Raw genomic sequence first — 22,513 nt, 5'->3', positions numbered from 1 at the left:
GAGCATCGTTATTGTGGATGTTTATAGCCCTTATTATTATATCATTAACCGGGAATCCCAGATGCCACATCACCACGTTTTTTGGTGTGCTATTTACAACAATGACGTGGCGCGTTGTGGTAGTGAATGTTAATGAAAAATCGTGTGATCTGCCGAGTTTTCATTTTTGTTCAAAAAATTTAATATTTTTATGCTACAATAGACATATAATGTGAGATAAAATGGGATGTTTTGAGTTGTGGCATATCACATTTTGTGGGATAAATATTTTTGATTGAAATGAATTACTGTTTGTCATCGCAATACACCTGTTGTGTAAGAGAAAACCGGGCTCTCATATATCACAAAAATATATACTCGATAAAAGGGAAGACAGCAACTTTCAAATCACTCATTTAAAACACATGCCAAAGAAGGGAGGAAAGAAGGGAGCTGCTGCTGCACAAAAAGAAGCCGCACCAAAGGCTGCTGCCACTGAAAAGAAGGAGGAGAAGAAATAAAATGTATTTTAATTCACTACTCGTTTAATATTACGTTTTTCAATTGTAATGAACAATTTACATCATTATTAAATTTCTATATATAAGTTAATATATTAAATGTCAATAATATACACTCAACAAGTTAGTTTTAAACAAGTACAGTATATATTCGATAATAGTCCAGTCTATGTTCCAGTCTTATTCGATATAAGGTCAAATAATATAAACTTGAATAATTAACAAAAAATACCACATTTTGTTTTTTGTCTCAACAAAAATCCAAATTATATTTTCACCCAAAAAATTTTTTTGCCATTTTTATAAAACTTTTGTAATTGATAATATGAAAAACAAATGCTTTATTTTACTAGTGTTTATTAAAACACAAAACGTCCGTTATAAAATCAAAATATTGACAGACAACATAAACAGCATTTAAACCAAACACATGAAGAGCAATATGGCAACTATTTGTTTTTAAAATAAACATGCGTTGTTTCAAAATAATTCAACGCGCTCCAACGACACGTTAATTAACATTATTTCCGTTTTAGATGAAAAACAAATTTGCTTTTAAAATAATTTTAAAAATTATTTTGATTATTTTTTAACTTAATGACAATTTGGTTTATGTATTACCATTTTAAGGTTTTGGACAAAAAATATTAAAAATAGCAAAAAAAGAAATTGTTGTTTTTTGATTTTTTTTGATATTTGATAAGAGACCTCCCTCTTATTTTTTGGTCTCTTATCGAATAAATCCTTATATCGAATAGCCCTCTTATCGAATATTTACTGTAAAATCAAAATATAAATAATATTGTAATAATCAACTTAAACTTTATTTAATTCCATTCTTAAAAAACGATGATAAAGTTCTCTTAATGTAAACCCACTTGAAACATTTTATCATAATACAATAGATTTCGATTTCGTTGAATTTGGTTGTTTTTAATGTAAATTGTAAGTAGCTAAAAACAATCGCCAAAGCAAAAGACTTTGATTTTAATTGTAATATTGGGGAAATTGCAATATATTATCTTTAATACAATTATAAAAACATGCACACCCAAGTTTTTCAAGTTCACTCACAAAATAAAACAACTTGAAGTAATAGTTTGGAGACTAAATCGAAGTGATAAATTGTTTTTTAAAATATTCAAATTGATAATCGTTAATAGTATTCTATTATTATTATTTTCAATTAAATTATTCGGTGTAAAAATGTTAAACTTCAAAAAATTAAAAATTACTCGAACTCATACCAATTGATTTATAATCAAAACTGATATTTAACTTGGTAATTGTAATGAACAGACTTGATGTGTTTTCCATGCAAATTGTCACAAAATACTTAATGAATCCCACCGACTTTATTAATATTGTTTGTGTATGTAAAAAGTATCAGTATATGCTTGAAAGAATTAGAATCAACCCAATACAAATAACACCGCAAAATATGAATTTATTTCCTAATATTCAAACACAAAATATGTTTTCTCCGTTCGATATAAAACTTACAAACACAAATATTGAGCGACTCCAATACTCTTATCTAGTTTCTTATGACAAATTTTTAGAAGAAAAGAAACGCTTTAATATTTGTCCTTATGTAAAATACACAAAAGAAGACAGAGAAAAGTATGGCAACACAATTCCCCAAAATGTGTGTTGTATTGACAACAACTGTTTTAAAAATTGTGAGGAAGAAGTGATAACCATCCCAAATAACATTCGAGTTATTTTAAATAAGGCTTTTACATTAGCACATATCCGAGAAATTGAAATACCAAATTCTGTGACGTTTCTTGGCGATAGCGTGTTCGATGGATGCACCAATTTGACACGTGTTGTACTTCCATCTACACTTCAACACATCCCCGAACAAACTTTTAAAAAATGTGTGTCTTTAAAAGAAGTTAAAATACCATCATCCATCACTGCATTTGGAAGTGACTGTTTTGGTCCGGACTGTGGGATGGAGTCCATTGTTGTTGCACCAAATATTTGTGTTTCGTTTTATGCATTTGAATTTTCCAATCTAAATCACATTGAATTTGTTGGTCAATCAATCATAGCAGATCATGTGTGCGACCATTGTTTGTTATTGAAAAGTGTGAAAATGGACACCACTGTAAAGGTCATTGGAAGTTACGCGTTTCTTCATTGTGAAAAACTTGAGGATATCAATGTCCCATCATCACTTCAAATTATCAACACATCCGCTTTTGAAAAGTGCACTTCTTTAAGCAAATTTGTAATTCCAAATAAGCTTCTGTGTATCGGTGCACGTGCATTTTATAATTGTTCCAATTTAAAAAAATTGAATTTCCCAGATAACACCAAATTTTGTGGCATTAAAATTTTTACTAATTGCACTCAATTAAGTTCATTGACACTTCCAAATTTTAATGGTAAATTGACATTTGCAATCAGTAAAGAGGAAGAGGAAATTATGAATAAATTTGGGTATACTGCACTTGATGTTGTTACTGATGTTGATGATGAAAGCCCTCCAGTATACAACAATGACGAAGAAAAACTTGCAGACGAGAAATTGCACGAAGTGAAGACCAATTCAAAGTGCAATGAAGTTGTGTTGTACAATTTAGAACAATGTAAAGTGTTTGATTTACGCGATGCGGAAAAAATCAGTGGACAACGTTTTAAATATAATGATTATCTTAAAACGGTGTATTTTCCATCATCTCTTGTGGACTTTGATATGGAATACATTTCTAATTGTTCAGAGAACCCAGTTGAAATCTCAGAGAATTGTTGCATCAATATGTACAACAATTTTTCGTTTGATCTGACTCACAATTTTGTGTTTCCAACTACCATCACTAAAATTAAAAATCACAACATGTGGTATGGATGTAATGGAAATTTTGTGGTGCCAAGTACTGTAGTCGAAATAGGCAAGAACGCGTTCAATTCTTCAATTTATCTCGAAGAACTTGTAATACCACGTAGTGTCACCAAAATAGGAAATGGATTTGTTAGTGGGTGTAGTTTATTAACAAATATAATATTTGAAAACGGCACTTCGTTTGATTTTAAAAGCATCACAGCAAGTGACGATATTATTGTGCAAAAGTTAACAGAAGACAAAACACTGACCAAATTAATGATACCAAATGGAGTGACTCATATACGAAATTATGTTTCAGAACTTGCCGATTTAAAGGAACTTTCATTGCCTTCGACACTTGAAAAAGCAGACAAATACTTGTTTTGTAATAACAAGAATTTGACCAAAATTGATACAAATGGAGTAGACAATAACATTTTTGTGGTGAGCTACGAGTGTCATTTACGGCTGAAAGCACTTGGGTATCTATTTAATAACATTAAATTGACGCAAGATGATATAAAAAATTTTGGGTACATTTGGGATTCTAAATTATGTTGGCAAGACGAGAGAGTTGTTGAGCTTGAAATGAGTAAAATGAATGTAACACGTACTATTGACACTTCAATCGATAGCCACCTTAGATACTTAAAATACATAGAAACTGAAGATATGTGTGTATATTACCACGAGTGTATAAGAATGAGTAACTGTGACAAATTACTATCGAGTATGTTTGTAAATTGGATCTTCCTTACAAGTGTCAAGTTACCAAGTAATGTAGTTAAAATACCATATGGCTGTTTTGTTAATTGTTATAGCCTGGAAACACTCACCTTACCCAAAAGTGTTACAAAATTGGCGAGTACTTGTTTCTATGGATGTATTTCGTTGACTTCTATTTCGTGTAACACAAATGTCGTTCTTGGACGAAAGTGTTTTTATTCATGTGACAGTCTTGTTAATATTCCACAAACGAAATACTTTTCAAATTCGGTCTTTGAACGGTGTACTTCATTGTCGAAAATCACACTTTTTGATGGACTTGAAACTATTCCACATTGTGCGTTTTTTAGGTGTTATAAATTGAGTGAAATAAAAGTACCAAATTCAGTCACACGTATCGGTAAATTTGCATTCAAACACTGCATTTCTTTGACATCATTTAACTCAGAAAGTGTGTCACTTGTAGAAGATGGGTGCTTCATGAACTGCGAAAAACTAAAAAGGGTATGCTTCAATCAGAAGAATGTTCAAATTAACTTCGACGTGTTTTCCGATTGTACTTCCCTTCAAGAAATACAAATTGGTGACGCATCTATCACGGTTTGCGACTTTGAAGTGAGTTTTACAACAAATAAATACTTCTTTGAGAAAATGGGTGTTGTGTGTAACAATGTTGTTTTAACACGACGAGATGTCGAAGAGTTTGGGCCATCAACAATCAACGAAAAGTGTATACAACGTGTGGACGAAGGGTGTTTCTTCAACAACAAAAGTCTTACTAAAATAGTATTCCCTTCTCATGTAAAATCTGTTGGATATTACAGTTGTTTCAGTTGTGTTAACTTGAAAGAAGTTGTTCTACCTGAAGGTATCACAGAAATCCCAGCACACATGTTTGACTTGTGCACATCACTAAGTTCCATAATTATACCAAAAAGTGTTACAAAGTTTGGAACTAATTGCTTTTTCTCTTGCGACTTACTCCGTGATAACCCATCAATCCCGAAAGAGGCTTTTAGTTATGAAGAATACCACAATACCGTTGACGATTCAGAATCTGGATCAGACTCAAGTTAATTTAAACTTATAATTATTATACTTTTAAATAATAATAGTATAAAATGTATAATATATCAGAAATTATATTATTTATATATTTAATAATTAAAATTTCTAATTGAAAAACAGTCTTAATCATACTATTTTTCAAACCGCAACATTTTATGTCGACTATTTTATTTTATATAGAATAACATATTTATTTAACGACACAAAAAATAGCACTTTATGTGAAATTTATTATCTACCAATATTTGTTTAATGAACAATACACACTATTTTTATAATTTTTTTTAATGTGATTTTGAAAATACGCCTCTAATATGTTTTGTTTTTTGTTTAGTTTAAATATTTTAAAAATAAATTGAAATTGTTGTAAGTTGTATCCTTTGTATAAGTTGTCATTTTGATAAAAAAATACATGACTAATGATTATATAAATAATAAATTAAGTTAATTTGATCAAATACTTGTTTAAATTGATTATATTTATGTTATATTTGAGTTTGATTTTAAAACATAAAAATAATGATTTTTCTCGAATCTAATGATATACATATTATCCACTAGATATATGTATTGAAAATTTTAGAATTATTCAAAATATTAGTATTTAATTTAATTATGACTCAACCAGTAAAAACAATTACATTTAAAACAACACACAAGTTGAAATTATTAATAATGTTTTATGAATAAATAATTTACCAACTAAAATTGTAAAAACAAATTAGAACTCTAAAATCATAAATACAAATAATATGGTCAAATTAGAACGCGTCTACTTAATGAATGTGATTTTATACCTTGACAGTCTGAACACATTAAGAGTATTTCTCTTAATATCAAAAGACTGTAACACTGCTTTTACAATGCTCAGAATTAATCCTTTTTATTCACACAAAACACTTGAACAAGAATTAAAATTGTTTTCCCATACAAAACATGAGACACTTTGCTCCATTTATCTTCGAAACACCTCTTATTTTAACATAGCAGATCTCCTCGAGTTGACAATTAACATTTCCATGTTTCATAGTTTACTTTCTCAAAAAGATCTTCTTCCTAAAATCGTTTCACTCAAAGTCATTTTTTCTTCAAGTCAAAATGATGTCAGTGCGAGTCGCTGCGAACACTTTGATATCGCCAAATTTCCAAATTTGAAGCACCTCAAAATATACACCGAAGCCACACAGAATAAGTGGACTATTAATGGGTGGGTATTCGTCTGTGACTTCACCTTTATCGATTTTTCGAATTTTGAAAAATCGAAACTTGAGACATTTCACATGTTCTGTGATGATCCAAATCGCTTTGATTTCACCAAAAATGGGCCACAAGTCAGAGACACTGGTATTCTTTTGCTCCACAAATTTTGTTCCAAATTTTCAGTGTTAGAAAACATCAAATTTTACTTTGTGACTGACCTTCCAGACGACATAGAAACGCTTGATTTGAAATATAAAAACGTCATATTTTTGACTACAAAGTTCATGCAACACAAAGAAGACGACTTTGAAATTAAAGAAGATTTAACAAAGGAAAAGATGATATACACATATAGCTGTTTAAAACGTCCAGGACATGTTGAAGAGGTACTCAAAAACCATGAAAAGTATTATTTGATGGAATTGAATTTGAAAGAACCAAACATTGGAGGAGACATTGACTTGACTCAAGTAACTAGTCTAACAGCACTCACCGTCTTCCAACCATGTAATTCAGTCAATTTAAAAATGCCAAGCACTGTAGAGAAACTCGAAATGAAAGTCAAAAATGAATGTGTTTCTAAAGCCAATTTGGAGGGTATAAAATACTTGGACGTCCGCGGTAATTTAGTAGACCAATTACCACAAAAATTGGAATTTTTAAAGACGGAAAGTTTAAGAAATTGGAGTGATTGTATCTACTTGAAAGAAATTGTGTTGAGTGATTTCAGAAATGGCACCATCGGTTCATATTGTGAAATCGATTTGCCAATGTGCACAACTAAACTTGTCATCGAGAAGACGTCAGAAAAGTATTTTGATTTGTCAAAGTGTCAACTTGAACTGCTTGAAATTGTTGATTCAAATGTCGATACAATCAGAGCACCTAAAAGTCTAAAAAGAGTCGTGTCAGATAACAAAATTAAAGAAATCATTGGATTTAATGGAATGGTCGAAACGTTTAATAAAATTGTTGAGCCACTTGTGGACGAAAATTGCCAAGAAGTGGAAGATTTTGAACTACAGAAACAACAACATGAAAAATGTGTGTTGCAATAAACTTCTATTTAATAAAAAAATAACTATAGTTTTAATTAGTTCGTTAATGATATTTTTAGTATTGACCAAATAAAAATATTTAACTATAATATATAATAAATATTATTATTAACTATGGTTTAAATGTTATATCAAATAATTATTTAAAAATTTAATAAAAATCAAGTAAATTAAAAACCAAAACTTTATATTCTAGAACTTTATAGTACTGATTAACCACAAAAAATATATTATAATATAAATAGCATTGTTATAACAATTTTAATAATATAATAATACATTTATTAACACAAACATAACGTGATTATTAGTATATATGAAACTGTAGTTTCGGGATGTGTCAATTTTGCCGAAGAAATACTTCCATAAAATATCATAAATTATAAATTTACAAAAATCTATAAAAGATGCCAAAATTAATTTTTTAAATTTATTTTGAAATTAGTAATTTTTAATAAAAATATAATATTTGATATTTTTTTCAGTAATAAACCAAAATATTGTCAATAATCGAAAACAACGAATTGATTTTACATCAATTATTTGCTTTATAAAAAACATGTTTTAGTTCAATAACGACTGCTATAATTACCACCTTATTAAATTAAAGGTAATAATAATTTAAGATGTCAACTATAATATATAATAAAAATATTATTAATTATAGTTTATGTAAACAAAACTTGACAACAAATATAATTATTATTTTGAATTACTGAAAATAAAGATATTTTATGCATTACTTTTCAAATATATTTTTTCATAAACGGTGAAAATTCCAATAATCAAAATAAAAAACCGAATAATTCTACAAATTCAATAATGATCATTTTATTAGCTGTGTTATTATTCATTCAATTCTCAAATTCCAAACTTTGTCGAATTGAAGAGAAAGTCGAGAAATACACACAAGAACAAACCTCACCTTCTTATGAAGAAATTACCGCACAAGTTTCAAGTAATTTATACACCAAAATGATGAGCAGTAAAACCGCCACGCTTACACCTCTTTCTTCATGTACAAAAGGTCGTATCACAAGTTATGTTGGATGGGAAAAGGGTGGTTCCTGTTCCTTTGGTCCAAAAACAGAAGAAGTGGTTCTTCCTGGCTACATGTTTGGTGCCGCGCCCAATTGGGCTTTTTACAACAATGCCACCAAATGTGGGGTATGTTATGAAATGGTAGGACCGGTCGGTACCTTGCGTTTTCGTGTAGAAGATTCATGTCCAGCCAATGCGGACAATATCCCATGTCAAGGTGATATGATACACTTCGATCTTCACAGTAATGCACAGCAGTATGTTGCTGAACATGGGATGGTCAATGTGACGTTCAGAATGGTCGCCTGCGACTATCCCGAAGGCACCAAAATTAAAACTGTCAATTATAAAAGTTCGAACCCGGCGTGGTTTGCTTTTGTAGTGAATGACCACTACATTGGCGTCAAAAGTGTCTTAATGAAAGACTCGGATTTGATCACTGATTTTGTTTCATTAAACAGAACGTGGTACAACACTTGGGAGTTCCAAATGTTACAGCCTGGGAAAACGTATTTCTACTCATTGAAGACGCCAATCACCTTAAAAATCTATTCAATCAATGACGACTTTGTCACTGTGACAGTGACAAATACAACAGGTGGTGCCGTGAACGTCGCAGATGGCAATTTCAAAGTCGCAGATGGGCTATTTTATAATGTGGAAACACTTCAAAAGATCACAAAACCAAAGAATGAGCCGGAGTGCTGTACTTTGTGGGACGACTACAGTGTGTTGTACCAAGATAGTATTATTGGAGTCTATAACAACTGGTCGTATAAGTCGACAATCAACTTTAAATCGACGAATAGTCCAAAAGTCGGTAAATATTGCATTGACATGACCGCAGACGCATTCGGCGCTTTACAACTTGCGACTAATTTTGCGGCAAGAGCAGACCAATACAGCGCAATTCAATTCTACGTGAGAGGGACGGTGGACTCTGAAAGAAGCTTATTGGTCAGAGCTTATAAAACGACGGGAGCTGACAAGTTTGTGCCCGTCAAAAAGAACACGTGGACTTACTACAAATTCTTGTTTTCAGAACTGAATATCACCAATAATAGTTTCTGGGGGTTTACTGCTATAAACCAGAATTCATCAACAAACACTTATTCGTTCGATGAGGTCACTTTAATCAAAAATGAAGACGCTCCGGATATTGCAATGTGCTGGGATAATGGGAGTGGTACCAATAGTGAAAGTAAAACAGATAATGATAGTAATATAAACAGTGAAAGTAAAACGAATGATGAAAGTAATATAAACAGCGAGAGTAATATTAATGATGAAAGTACCAATAGTGGTACTGAAACAAAAGAAGGGAGTGTTCAAACAAATGTTGTGTTAGTGGTTACTCTAATAGTTGTCGTACTTTTTCTTTAATTCATTAATTTTGGATTATTAATTGACAAATAATCACAATTTAAATGTTTTAATTACAAGTCTGTTCGAAACCCCTATAGTTTTTTAAAACCCCTCAAATCGTCAATTGATTGGTCGAAACCAGAAAAAAATATTTTATATTTAGAAACAATATTTTCGGATAACGATTGCAAGCCAACTCCACAACCGCGTTCTTGAAACTTATTCTCCGATGTCACTTCTTGTGGTTTTACGCGAGACGCGACTTGTTATGATCATGTTTTGAACAGTTATAACCAAATGTATTTTCTATGATTTTTATTTTTATTTTTATATTTTGTTTTTGTTATACAACATTTCTTATTGTCCAATTTTTATCGTACTTCTTCGGGATGACATCGTAATTAATGTTTTTTGAAGCTTGAGGGGTTTAAGACAATTTGATGGGTTTTTCCCATACCCTTATATATGAATATGTTTTTGTAAATAAATTGTATGATAAAATATTATATATATAAACTGTTAACAAAAAGTTGGTACTACCAATAATTTTCTTAACACCAATTTACTCATATTTTGTGATTGTTTGGCCTTAAAAATGTTGAATTAGTATCCACAGTACCATATTATTTTTAAATATTTTTTATACTTATTAAAAAATGTGTAAAATAGAATTTAAAATTGCAAAATCTTTCAAAGATTTTTTAAATCAAACCGCGGCTATTTGTTTGGGTGTTCTGCTGCTAACAAATATTTCATTATAAAAGCTCTGTTGATTTTAGACCAACACAGACTTAAATGAAATAATTAATTAATTATTAATGATACAAAAAATACAAAATTCGAATTATAACATAATGCATTGACGAATAAACTTAAGTAATAAATAATGACCAATAAAGTGACCTTTTTTAATAGAAACTGTTGTTTACTTTTCTTAAGTTTTAAATTATACCATCCTGACACTCCAAAAAGTTTCGTTATAGAATCATAAGTTTCCGCTTAGCTGAAGCTTTGGCTGCACTCTTGAGTGTTTTCTTTAACAAACAAACCTTTTTATTGTGATTTTTTGGTCATTGTGTTTTATTATTTTTATTTTGAAATATATAATTACACAAATTTATTGTTTGTCTTAAAAAACGCGGCTTTCAAAGTAAAATACAGTCTTATTTGGTTGTTTTTGTCTTGTAAATAATTAAATTTTTCTGTTTTTTTTCAATTTTTATCAATTTTAAATATATTTAATCCTAAAAATCCAATAATTATCTAGTAAAATAAAGGAATTTCTCTTCTAATTAACGAAAATTGTCTTTTTATTTTTGAAAATTATCCATAATATCATAAATTATCCCTATTTAATCCAATATTTTCCAATTAATTGTAATTATCTAGACACAATAGATAATTATATTAATTATTAAATTTTATCAACAATATTATACAACATTATCTTTATTAAAATGAAATTATCCACATTTTATTTAAATCAAAAATAAAAACAAAGCATCCTTTTTTTAAAAAACAACTTTTTATTAAAAATAAAATAAGTAACTCGGCTATGGTTTACATAAACGCAAGAGAACATGTTGTTAGAGAACAATTTATAGATAGCGCACCAGAACCACTTCCTGGTAATCCTTCAACAAGTACAACCTCGGTTCTATTTATTGAACCAATGCCGCCCCCCCAAAAAATGAAGAAGACTAAAAATGATTAGAGAGGGACCCATTCCATTGTCAACGAGTATTACCAAACCTAGAAACCCGTATATAAGAATTGCATTAGAGGCGAAAAAAGGCTAATCGCATTTTGGAGAAAAAAATGGAGATGAATGGCAACTAGGCGAATATGCCTCCAATTGTGTTATTCAAAACGACAATTGTAAGTCATTGTTGATCAAGTTGAGAAAGGGGGATAGTATATTGCCAAAAAATCATTATAACAAAAAAGTCGTGTGACTCCATATCAAGTATAGGTAGGAAGACTTTTGGAGAATGACTCTACGACAAAGGTGCATCAGATGAGAGAATACATAATGGGAATGATGGTAATGGATGACATTGTAAATGTCGAAGACATTGTAGAAATCCGAGAAGAAACGTTTAAAGAAATTGTTGAGCACCCGGAAATTATTGTAAGAATAGACAAAAAAATGGAAGAGAAAAACAAGATCGTTCCATCTATTACGTCTATTACAAATTTTATGAGAGGAAAAACTGGTGTTTATGAAGACAGAGAACTTCCAATATTGAGTTTTAAAAGAGAGACTACAAGAGGTGCTGAATCGAACTCGGAAGTAAACAAAGACAAAAGAATAACTGCCATTCAAAAATTGTCCGCAAGAATGTGTGAGGGATATTCGTGGGTGTGTTTGGACGAAACTTCGTGGAAAACAGCTACGACGAATGTGTACGGATGGAGTGAACGTGGAAAGAAGGTCTTTATAACAAAAAAGTAAAAGGGGGCTTCGATTGACAAGTGTATGTGCAATAGATGTAAACGGAATGAGTTATTGTGATATTGTTAATGGAATTAACGACAAGCTTTTGTTCAATGCGTATTTTAAAAGACTCATGCAATATTATGATCAGAGAAACGTTCGAGTTGTTTTTTGGTGTGATAACTGTGGAATACACAACGACATTGAGGAACTTGTTGTTGGCACTCGTCACTGTGTAGTGTTTAACGCCGCATACTCGCCAGAGTTAAATCCCATAGAAAATATATTTGGAATTTGGAAACGAAGAGCAGAACGAGTAATACGTTCATGGACAACACTTGAATCTTTACTGGAAAACTTAGTAATGCGTTCACTTCATTTGAAACCTCAGATGTTGTAGCCTCATTAGAGCGTTGCAGAAATTATTTAGTCGAGATAATTTATAAGTTGGTTTCTTTTTGATATTTCGAATGATATTTTTTTATTATTAAAAATATCCTGTCAACCAAAATAATTATTTTTTAAATTATAAAAAAATGTTATCAATAAACATTTTTGTTGTTTTTATTTTTGATTTAAATAAAATGTGGATAATTTCATTTTAATAAAGATAATGTTGTATAATATTGTTGATAAAATTTAATAATTAATATAATTATCTATTGTGTCTAGATAATTACAATTAATTGGAAAATATTGGATTAAATAGGGATAATTTATGATATTATGGATAATTTTCAAAAATAAAAAGACAATTTTCGTTAATTAGAAGAGAAATTCCTTTATTTTACTAGATAATTATTGGATTTTTAGGATTAAATATATTTAAAATTGATAAAAATTGAAAAAAAAACAGAAAAATTTAATTATTTACAAGACAAAAACAACCAAATAAGACTGTATTAATTTTAAAAATTTTACTAATAAATAACTGAGGTTTTTTTCTTTGTTTTTTAACAAAAAATGAACTATATTAAAAACTATATTTTATAAATAAATGACCAGTTTCACATTTTTGTTTACAGTTTATTTGTTTATTTAATCATTACACGTTAAATTATATTATATTTTTTAATTCTATTTTAAATGTATTTAAAAATAATATAAAGGGGTGAAAAAAAACCATTTTTGATAATTTAATAGTAAAATGATAATATGATTATAGTTTTTTGTATAGTTTGTTTTTTCCTTTTCCTTGATTTGATTCAAACAAGGTTTACAAGAGTCTCTCCGACTTTTTCAAGATGCCGATGTTTGTTATTGAAATTTGTGAATTATTTTTTATGTAAAGTAAAGGCTAAATTTGCCGAATGATAAAAGGAGGAGCAAGAAATATTGACTTCGAAACTGTTCTTTGAAGCCAAAATAACCAAAAAACAACTCAGAATTTATCAAAAATAATGAACTTTTTATTAAATATTTTTTCAATTTTTTTGCAGAAATAAAAAACCCAAAAACACTAGCCGCGAGTGTACCTTTTGTTCACACCCCCTTTCACTCCTTAATATTTTTTTTCAATTTTTAATCGTCCATTAAACAAATACTCAACAGTCAAATCTATTACCTCTCAAGCAACATAGTTAATACACGGGCCAGCACATGTTTTTAATAAACCACTTTTCAATGTCTCTCAGCAAAGACAGACTGCACCTTTATTTCACACCCCCTCTTGTTAAATTCTTCATTCGCTCAGAAATGCATTTCACTGCCAAACTGGAAAAACGCACTTTGGATTTACTCACCAACTGAACGTGAGTGCATCCATTTTCAGCGGTTTTTCAAGTGCCTGTCAAGCAAGCGATAAATGACTCGTTATTTCGTTGTACTTGCTTTTTTTAAACTTTTTATAAAATAAACGAAGCAATTTATTAATATCGGTCAATAAAAACAATGTAAGACGGATAATTTTGTGTAAATTATCAGAAGCGGTAAAAGGGCGCTGCACATGTCCGTTAGAATTTCTCGGGTTTTTTAGCTTTTTTCCACCAAAACCTCAATTATTTGAGGCAAATTGAAACTTTGGTTAAAATTGTGAGTAATTTTATCAGTAAATGGTAGTAAAGCGGTTTTTCCCGCCGTGCAGAAAAATGATAAAAAAGACTGGGAGGATACTGTGGACGATCCGAAAGTGCGGCAATCATTACTGTATGGTGAATAAATTCAAGTATATTGTGTGTTTTTGTGTGTTATTTAATACATTTGGTTAAAAAATATTTGTATGCCGAGAAAAAACACACTATTTTTTCACAATTTTAAAAGGCAATGTTTGGTTATTGGATAAGTTTTCATCATAATACAATAATAATTTGGTTACGAAAAGACAAAAAAAGATCTAAAGCGGGTTTTCGCCACCGTATTATTTTTTATTTTAAAAATCGGCAAAATGCCAAAAACGTTATTTTTCTATACAATAAAACAAGTAAATGGTAGTGAAGCGGTTTTCCCGCCAGCCAAAATGCTTGCCCAAGAGTACATTTCAACAAAAATTGTTGAAAATATCATGGAGACATTGACTGTTATCAGCCCAATACGTTATTGAGAAGACCTGGTGCCAAAGTGAAAGTTGATGTGTTGTTTATCTTAAATGTGTTTTTATACCTTTATCCACTGATTATAATAAATGATTATCTTCAACTTTCTTACTATTTGATGGACAATATTGTTCATTTTATTACAGTAAATATATGTAATATTTTGGGATTTTAGCACATACTTTTATAAAGAAGAACAAAATAACTAAAATCATTAAAAAATTAAATATAATATATACTATAACTTGTTTCAAAAATTGATTCAAATGGTGGGTCTGAAAAGTAATGAAAACCATTTAACACTTGAAAGTTCAAAAGAGACACACAACGACAACCACGGCTTCGATACGTTGTGTCAAATGGATCAATTCATGTTCATTCTATTCGGATTTGAGCATAAGTAAAATGATAATTATGGTTTTTAATATTATTTAATAGTAAATTAGTTAATTTTATTAATACGATTTTAGTTTAATAAATGGTTAAACGATAATAATAAATAGTTAATTTATTATTTAATACAATTCCATTTTTTTCTTTCGCAATGTCATTAATTTTAATATAAACCATGTATTAACAATAGATTAAACATTTAAAAACAAAATTATTATCATTTGACAATATCCAAACAACATAATTATATCATGCACTAACTTTACTAATAATCAAAATTTACATACTTGGTATTGTTTTATCGCAAACATGATCTAGAAAATAATGTAAGTTCTTTTTTTTACCAATTATAAGGGTTTATAAGGAGATCTCCAAAAGCGACGATATCAAATTATCTTGTTCGTTGCAAGGTCAAACAGTTTGTTTATTATGTTTAACAACATCAAAACCACGACAATGACAACTTAGACTTTAACTCATGTGTTTATGAAGACAAAACAAAGCACAAAAAACAACAATAACAAAAAGACTTGATACAAATTGCTCTGAAGATAAGGAAGATGATGATGAGGCAGATTGCGAAGATGATAATTTGGTTTGTTAATTCAAACGATATAAGACTAATAAACACTGCGTTTACTACACTAATATATTATAATAAAATTTAATTAAAAATTTATGTATATTTGGTTATATGTCTTACTATTGTATGCCGTTTCCCGTTTTCTTTCAAATAAATTCTGTAATAATTCAGCTTTTCATTGTAATATAAATAGACTGTAACGGCCTTCTTCTAAATACTTCGAAAAAATGCTCAGGCAAAATGAAAATGATGTTTTTTCTTTTTGTTTAAATAAAAAAAATAAAATCAAATAACATTTAGAAAACATTTTACCATTATTAACCAAAAAATATCAAAAGCAGGTTTTTCCACCCTATTATTACACAGATAAACAATAAAGGGTGGCATATAATAATTAAGTGATAAGGATAAAAATAAATTAAATAAAAAAGTTTATCACGTTTGAATCAAAACCAACATCATTTTACTTGAGTTTTTTCCTTTCTTGTAATGAAATACAAATACATTTAATTAGTCCTCGAAATAATAAATTATTATTATATTTTTAATTGTTAATTGAAAAAAAGATTAGAAAAAAACGAAAATGGTATTGCAATTAGTTATTTAGCCATGAAAAAAATAGAAACATTATGCCCAATACAACAATGATAATAAATATTGGTTGACGATGATTTCCTTGGGTAAGAATAAAATCATAGCTACAATCCTCCATAAAGAAGAAAATGCCAAATTTTAGTTTATTAATATAAGGCAAATAGGTCAGCACTTGTGAGCTATAAGCTCAGACGCTTTAGATGATAAATATAGTCAAACTCTATTCTTGTGAAAAATAATGAACGTTTCAATTTCGAAAGAAGTGACATAAAAAATACGAATTAGGTCAATACAAGCACAACCAAAAATAAGACAATTGACCCTTTTTAATAAGTTAGTATTATAAGGTAGAATTATAAGTTTTCAGATGAAACAAAACCAAAACAGAATTATAAAAAAATACTTTATCACCCAATAATTTTAAAACTATTTATATTATTATTTTGGTCATTGTCCCATTTTTTAGGTTAAAAAAATAAGTTGTAAATTTTTTAAAAGAAAAAAATTTTTAAGATGTTTTGTCACTAAATTATTATCTGTCACACAATTTCCACTTTTCATAAATATATGCATTTAAAAAAGACTGAAGAGTTTTTTATTTGCGGCAAAAAAATCGTTTGTGGTAAAAGTATTTTTAAAATTGTACAAATAAATAAGACATTAAGTAATATTGAATTTCAGTTCAATATGACAATGCTAAAAAAGCAGAGTTTTTTAAAAAAGGATTTGATTTTTTTCATTATCATCATAATAAGCCCATGTTTTTAATTAACATTTTTTAAAAAAAATATAATTCTTAAAATAAGAAGAAATCAATTATGTTTTACTCTTATAACATTTAAAGAGTCTACATAGCGCCGAGGAGTCATCTTTTATAACCCACATCTTTGCACCTGGTATTACCAGGTTTTATCCAAGCCAAAGTCAAATAGTGGTACTGTGCTATTCAAATGGCAAGAATTTGTTTTGAAAATCGAATGGAGAGACAATCTGACTCTCTAAGTTCAGAGCGTTTTTTTCAAAGCCTTTGAAAACACAGAGTTGGGACTTGCTGGAACGGCGAAGATGCGAGGTGGCAAGGCTCGACTTACTCTTCCTAATATATTGCCTTTAGGGTTTACCAGACCCTATCCAGCCACCGGTATAAATTCCGGTGGGAGATCTCGCTTATCGGAGGCATCGATAGCTACTTTCGACGACTCACACTTTGTGGTGTCTCCCTTGTGTAGGGTTGATCTTTTATATCATTCAAATAAACAAAATGAGTTATAAATAATTTATATTCAACCAAATTATTTTAATAAATAATAATAATACATCTTAATTTCAACTTCTTATATTGTTTTTTAATGAACTTAAAATACTTGAATGCAACTTCACAAAGAGTTGATTTATTCATATTTGTTAAAAGAGTTATCACTTGATCATGTTGAAGCGATATATGGTATTGATACTTTTTGTTTTTGTTTATATCACGGGAAATGGTTTACAGCAAAAAACGCACATACTTCACGTTATAAAAAAGTTCATCAAAAAAACTAACAAACTAATAAAGAAGACGAAGAAATGCTTTGTTAATAATTTTGTGGCTTACTACGATTCGATATATGTTGATATAACTTCAAAAATAGAACCTAATATTACAAGAACGAAAGCACAAATAACCGAACTCTTTTTTATCAAGTTTGCATCGCTTCCAAGTTCAAAGCGATATTTTGAAACACAATCAAAGCGGACATTAGATGTTTTTCAAGAACCACCAACCAATTTAATTGGAGAACAGAATATTCAACGAGAAGCACACCAAACAACACTAAATTTAAATTTTCAAATTAATGAAGAAGAATACACCAACACCGAAATAGAACAAAATCAAGAACTTATTAATGATACAATTAACGCCGAAAGTTTATACGAAGAAAAAAAAACAAGAGAAAAGGAACAAATGGTTCAAACTGATGTTGGTGAAAGATTAATGTTTCAGTTGGCAGAAATGTCAAAAAGTATCACTTAATAATATAAATACTGTTCTTTTAGAACTTGGCTTGTTTGAAAATGTTGCATTTAAAAAATACAAAGATTGTGGGATGGAAAACGTAGATATTGATGAAGAATCCGAAACCGTTCGTAAATTTTCTAATAATAAACACGGCGATTTTTGGAACGATTCATTGTAGCTTTTGATTGTTTGATGAAATCAATACCATCACAAACAAAAACGGTTGTTTGTGATGGAAGTTAGACAGGGTGAAATAACAGACTATGTTATTAACAGTATTACTAACGAGTCTTTGATGTCTGAAAAACAAAAGAAAGCTGTTAAAACATGTATTTTGATTAGCCATGCGGCGTTGAGTCGTGAAACGTTGTCTCGCTCCAAAACTTTAGCGATAAGCCAAAGAACAAGTGTAAATCAAATCAAAAAAACCAACAACGTTTTAATGAGTACAATTAGAGATGAAAGAGAACTTCACGACTGCTTGGCCATTTCCGTGGATTCAACAACAAAAGATGACGTTGAAATCTTTTGCGTCATGTTATGTTTAATAAAAGGACGTAATTGTTATTCTATGCCTATACTTCTTCGTCAATATAAAGGTGAATTGGATGCAGAGACTCTATCTAAATGGTTGGTTTCAAAATTGACAGATTTGGGGTTGATTTGTCACCGCATAGTAAATGTGACGTCAGACGGAATCGCTTCATGGTCTGGACTTAACGGCAGTGTGCCTATTAAAATGAACGAATTGGTACAAAAAGAGCTTCCACTTGGAAGAGAATTGATTGACTCCGACATCAAACAGTTCTGGTGTGGTGCCCATCGACTGGCATTGTGTGGAGAAGGCCTTGAAAAAGAACCAGAAATTTTTCTTGTGAAAGTGTTTATCAAGTGGTTCTGTAAGAAAAGTCGTCTGAATGATTATAATACCAGGTGTGGACTTAATAATGATATAAACTCAACATATTCTTTCACGCGTTGGTTCTGGATATCGAGAAATAACACAGAAATTATAAACAACTACGAAGACGTTGTTAATTACGTTTCAACTCCAAGCGTATATGAAGAGTTATCAATTGAACTTGCATCCAACAAATTCACATTATTTGAAGACAAAATAAAACTGTCAAAACAAAAAAAGAACCGACAATTTAGACACTAACAACAACGACAAGAAATGTTGGGAAGTGATGACGCTGAAGAAGAGGACTCTGATGAAGCACGACAAGTTCCATTTAATCTTAATTCACCACCAATAAGAAACGTGTTTTATAAATCGAAGAAAATATTTGAACTCCTTTTCATTATGTGCTCTTCTTTACAAGAAGACAGTCTCCTGCTCTTCGAGTGTGTTGAATGTGTCGACATGTTTATGTTATATATAAATATAATCATAAAAGAGGTGGAGGATGGCACATGGGTCTTTTTCAGAGATATAAGGGAAGTCAAAGACTCTTTTGTACTTCGGGTGCTTTATAGACTGAAGTGCCAATTATCACTTAGATTTACACAAACTAGTCAATCGGTTAACATGAACAGCGTTAAGGATTCGAATGTTAAATGGAGAACAGGCAGCGTCGAAGCTTCAATTTTCAAGAGAAACTCCAATTACACAATTTTTTTCAGAACTTTTAGAAGTCTTTTATATTCCTGATGATGTGATTACAAAGAACCTGTTACCTGAATACACAACAAAGAGTCATAAATTTAGCTCAGTCTTCAATGATGAAATCACCAAATTTATTGTTTATGTAAATAGAATGACATCTTTTGAAAAGGAGTTGATAATCAAAAAAGTGAAAAAATCGCAGAGCACTTTTCATGAAAAACTTTTGCGTTTAACAAACACCAGGCAACGAGTTACACTTCTAGAAGTTTATGATGTACTAGAACAACTCAAATTGATAAACTTACAAAGTGTTGTTCAGTGCATGGTGTGTGTTTACCCAACTTCCGTTGATGTTGAAAGATTTTTTTCTAAACTCAAGCAAATGAGATCAAAAAACATGCTACTTCAAACTGCATAAGAGAGGTTGTTTTAATGTATTAAAAACAACAAATGCTTTTTTGTTATTTGAATTGGATTCTAGTTTATATTTAACAATTTTATTATAAAAATATAATAATAATAAAAATAAAAAACAAATCCGTTTATTAAAAACAACAATAAGTAAAAATAAATTCTAATTGTAGTATATGTTGCCTTGATTATTATAAGAATTGCAGTATAAAAAGTATGATTAAAAGTAATGAACATCTTAATGTTGAATAATACAATTATTTGGATAAAAAGTTGTTGTTGTTGACTCATAGCAATGAAAATTAAATGTATTAGATTTAGGAAATATTTAATACAACCAAAAACAATTAAAGGGATGTGGCGCAATTTGTATAAATTTAAAACATGCGTTGGTGTGTATTGAATTAATTGAGTCAATTGTTTTATTTGGTTTTATCTTTTAATATGTTTGCTATTTGGAGTGTATACTCCAACCCATATTCACGTTATTGCACAAAATGTTTAGTTATCTTGGTAGAACACTATCATCATCATTATGATCATCACATATATTTTGGTGTAAACAATGCATAAATTAAATATATTATAAACATTTAAACAATAGTCTAATATTATTACATTTGTTTTATTATTTAACATGAAAATGACTGTTTTATAATAAACACATAATTTAAATTGATAAAATATAAAAACATATAGTTTTGTTTTAATCAAATTTATTAAAACCCATAATACTATAATATAAAAGAAACTCAATTCAAAAGAAGAATAATAAACACAGATAGTAATTGAATTGTTTGTAAGGTGGGTTTGGTTTAAATTGTTTTCATGTGTTTGTGAATAAAAAATATAATATGTAATTCTTAATAAATATAATTAAATTTGCAATAAATTGTAGTTATATAAAAACAAATCAAATAATATATATAATTAAAAAATAAATTAATTACAATTAATTGTAATAATAGTTTGAATCAAAATTAACTAATAGTATAATATTTGTTAAACAATTAACACAATTTTTATTAATTGTTTGTTTTATCTAATTATTTAATTATAATTAAATCTATTAATAATTAAGCTTTTTTATATATATTATACAAAATATACAAAAAAAATAATTTATATTAATAAATAATAATTAATTATATTATTTATATATAGTTTCTTTAGCAAGACCATCTTTGTATTTATTGGCCATAACTGAAACATAAACTTCAACTGCATGAACGAACACACGATACCACAGTCTGCTATAGCTCTTTTTGTTAATGAGACACAGAACATTGGGTCGATGATATCAACTGATGGAGTCACTGAATAATCTGCAATTAAACACTTTTTGCCAGTCTCGGTGTTTGAGATGACAGCAAATGGAGTGACTTCAGACGCCATGCCAGTAGTCAAAAAACTCATGAAACAAATTTGTGAGGAGTACAAGAAGGATGGCAAGCCAAGAATAAACACTGAAGAATTCAGATTTGGTAAGACCAATATTCTCTTCAAGGTTTGTGTTCTAGCTGAAATTGAAGAGATTAGAAGAGTTGATGAAAAACCGCAGCCAAAGACAAAGAAATTGAAGCCCTCAAGAAGAAACTTGCTGAAGAAATTGCAAAGAGAGAAGCCGCTGAGAAGGCACTTTCTGAAATGAAAATTGAGAACGTCCTTGGAAGCTTTAATCCAAAAGCTAAAAGAAGATATTGAGTCGAAGAAGATAGCACTTGAAGAGGCGGATATAAAGTCAAAAGAAGATCAAGAACGCATTGAAAAACTCCAAGGTGATATTAAGAGATAAAAGGAAAACTTGAGCAAGTTAACCACTGAGTATATATAACTTGAAGCTGATAATCAAGGATTTCAAGATGAAATTACCGAACACAAAGCGACTGTTGTTAAGAAGGATATTGTCACCACCGAGTTGAACAAAGACATTGAAGATATGGAAGGCGAAATTTCCGACTTGAAAAAGAAGTTAGTGGCCGAAGAAGACAATTCAAATGATCTTGAGACACAATTGCATGGGAAGGAAGACGACATTGCTGATTTAAAGAAAGCGGTTGCTGCGTTTAAAGAACAGAACACCCAACTTGATGCTGCTAAGAAGGATATGAAGAAGTGGTCTATCGAACGCAACGAAGATTGAGAATTATGAACCACAGATT

General features: G+C 29.6%; 3 protein-coding genes across 3 annotated transcripts; all 3 read left to right on the top strand.

Annotated features, from left to right (window-relative positions):
* Nucleotides 1-1,791: 1,791 nt before the first annotated feature.
* Nucleotides 1,792-5,315, top strand: EIN_354940 (hypothetical protein; the record flags this gene model as incomplete). Its single annotated transcript, XM_004253895.1, has 2 exons — nt 1,792-5,134; nt 5,251-5,315. The coding sequence occupies 2 exons, from the start codon at nt 1,792-1,794 to the stop codon at nt 5,313-5,315; spliced, it is 3,408 nt and encodes a 1,135-aa protein (XP_004253943.1).
* Nucleotides 5,316-5,882: 567 nt separating this feature from the next.
* EIN_354930 (hypothetical protein) lies at nt 5,883-7,388 on the top strand (the record flags this gene model as incomplete). Its single annotated transcript, XM_004253894.1, has 1 exon — nt 5,883-7,388. One exon carries the CDS (start codon nt 5,883-5,885, stop codon nt 7,386-7,388), a length of 1,506 nt encoding a protein of 501 aa, XP_004253942.1.
* A 626-nt stretch (nt 7,389-8,014) lies between these two features.
* On the top strand, nt 8,015-9,812 carry EIN_354920 (hypothetical protein; the record flags this gene model as incomplete). The annotated part of the gene is made up of 2 exons (XM_004253893.1): nt 8,015-8,054; nt 8,116-9,812. The coding sequence occupies 2 exons, from the start codon at nt 8,015-8,017 to the stop codon at nt 9,810-9,812; spliced, it is 1,737 nt and encodes a 578-aa protein (XP_004253941.1).
* Nucleotides 9,813-22,513: the final 12,701 nt, after the last annotated feature.

This window comes from Entamoeba invadens (genome assembly GCF_000330505.1).
Source record: "Entamoeba invadens IP1 unplaced genomic scaffold scaff_1105074725265, whole genome shotgun sequence".
Lineage (NCBI taxonomy): Eukaryota > Evosea > Mastigamoebida > Endamoebidae > Entamoeba > Entamoeba invadens.
Note: the sequence above shows the minus strand (reverse complement) of the source record. Positions and strands in the feature narration are given on the sequence as shown.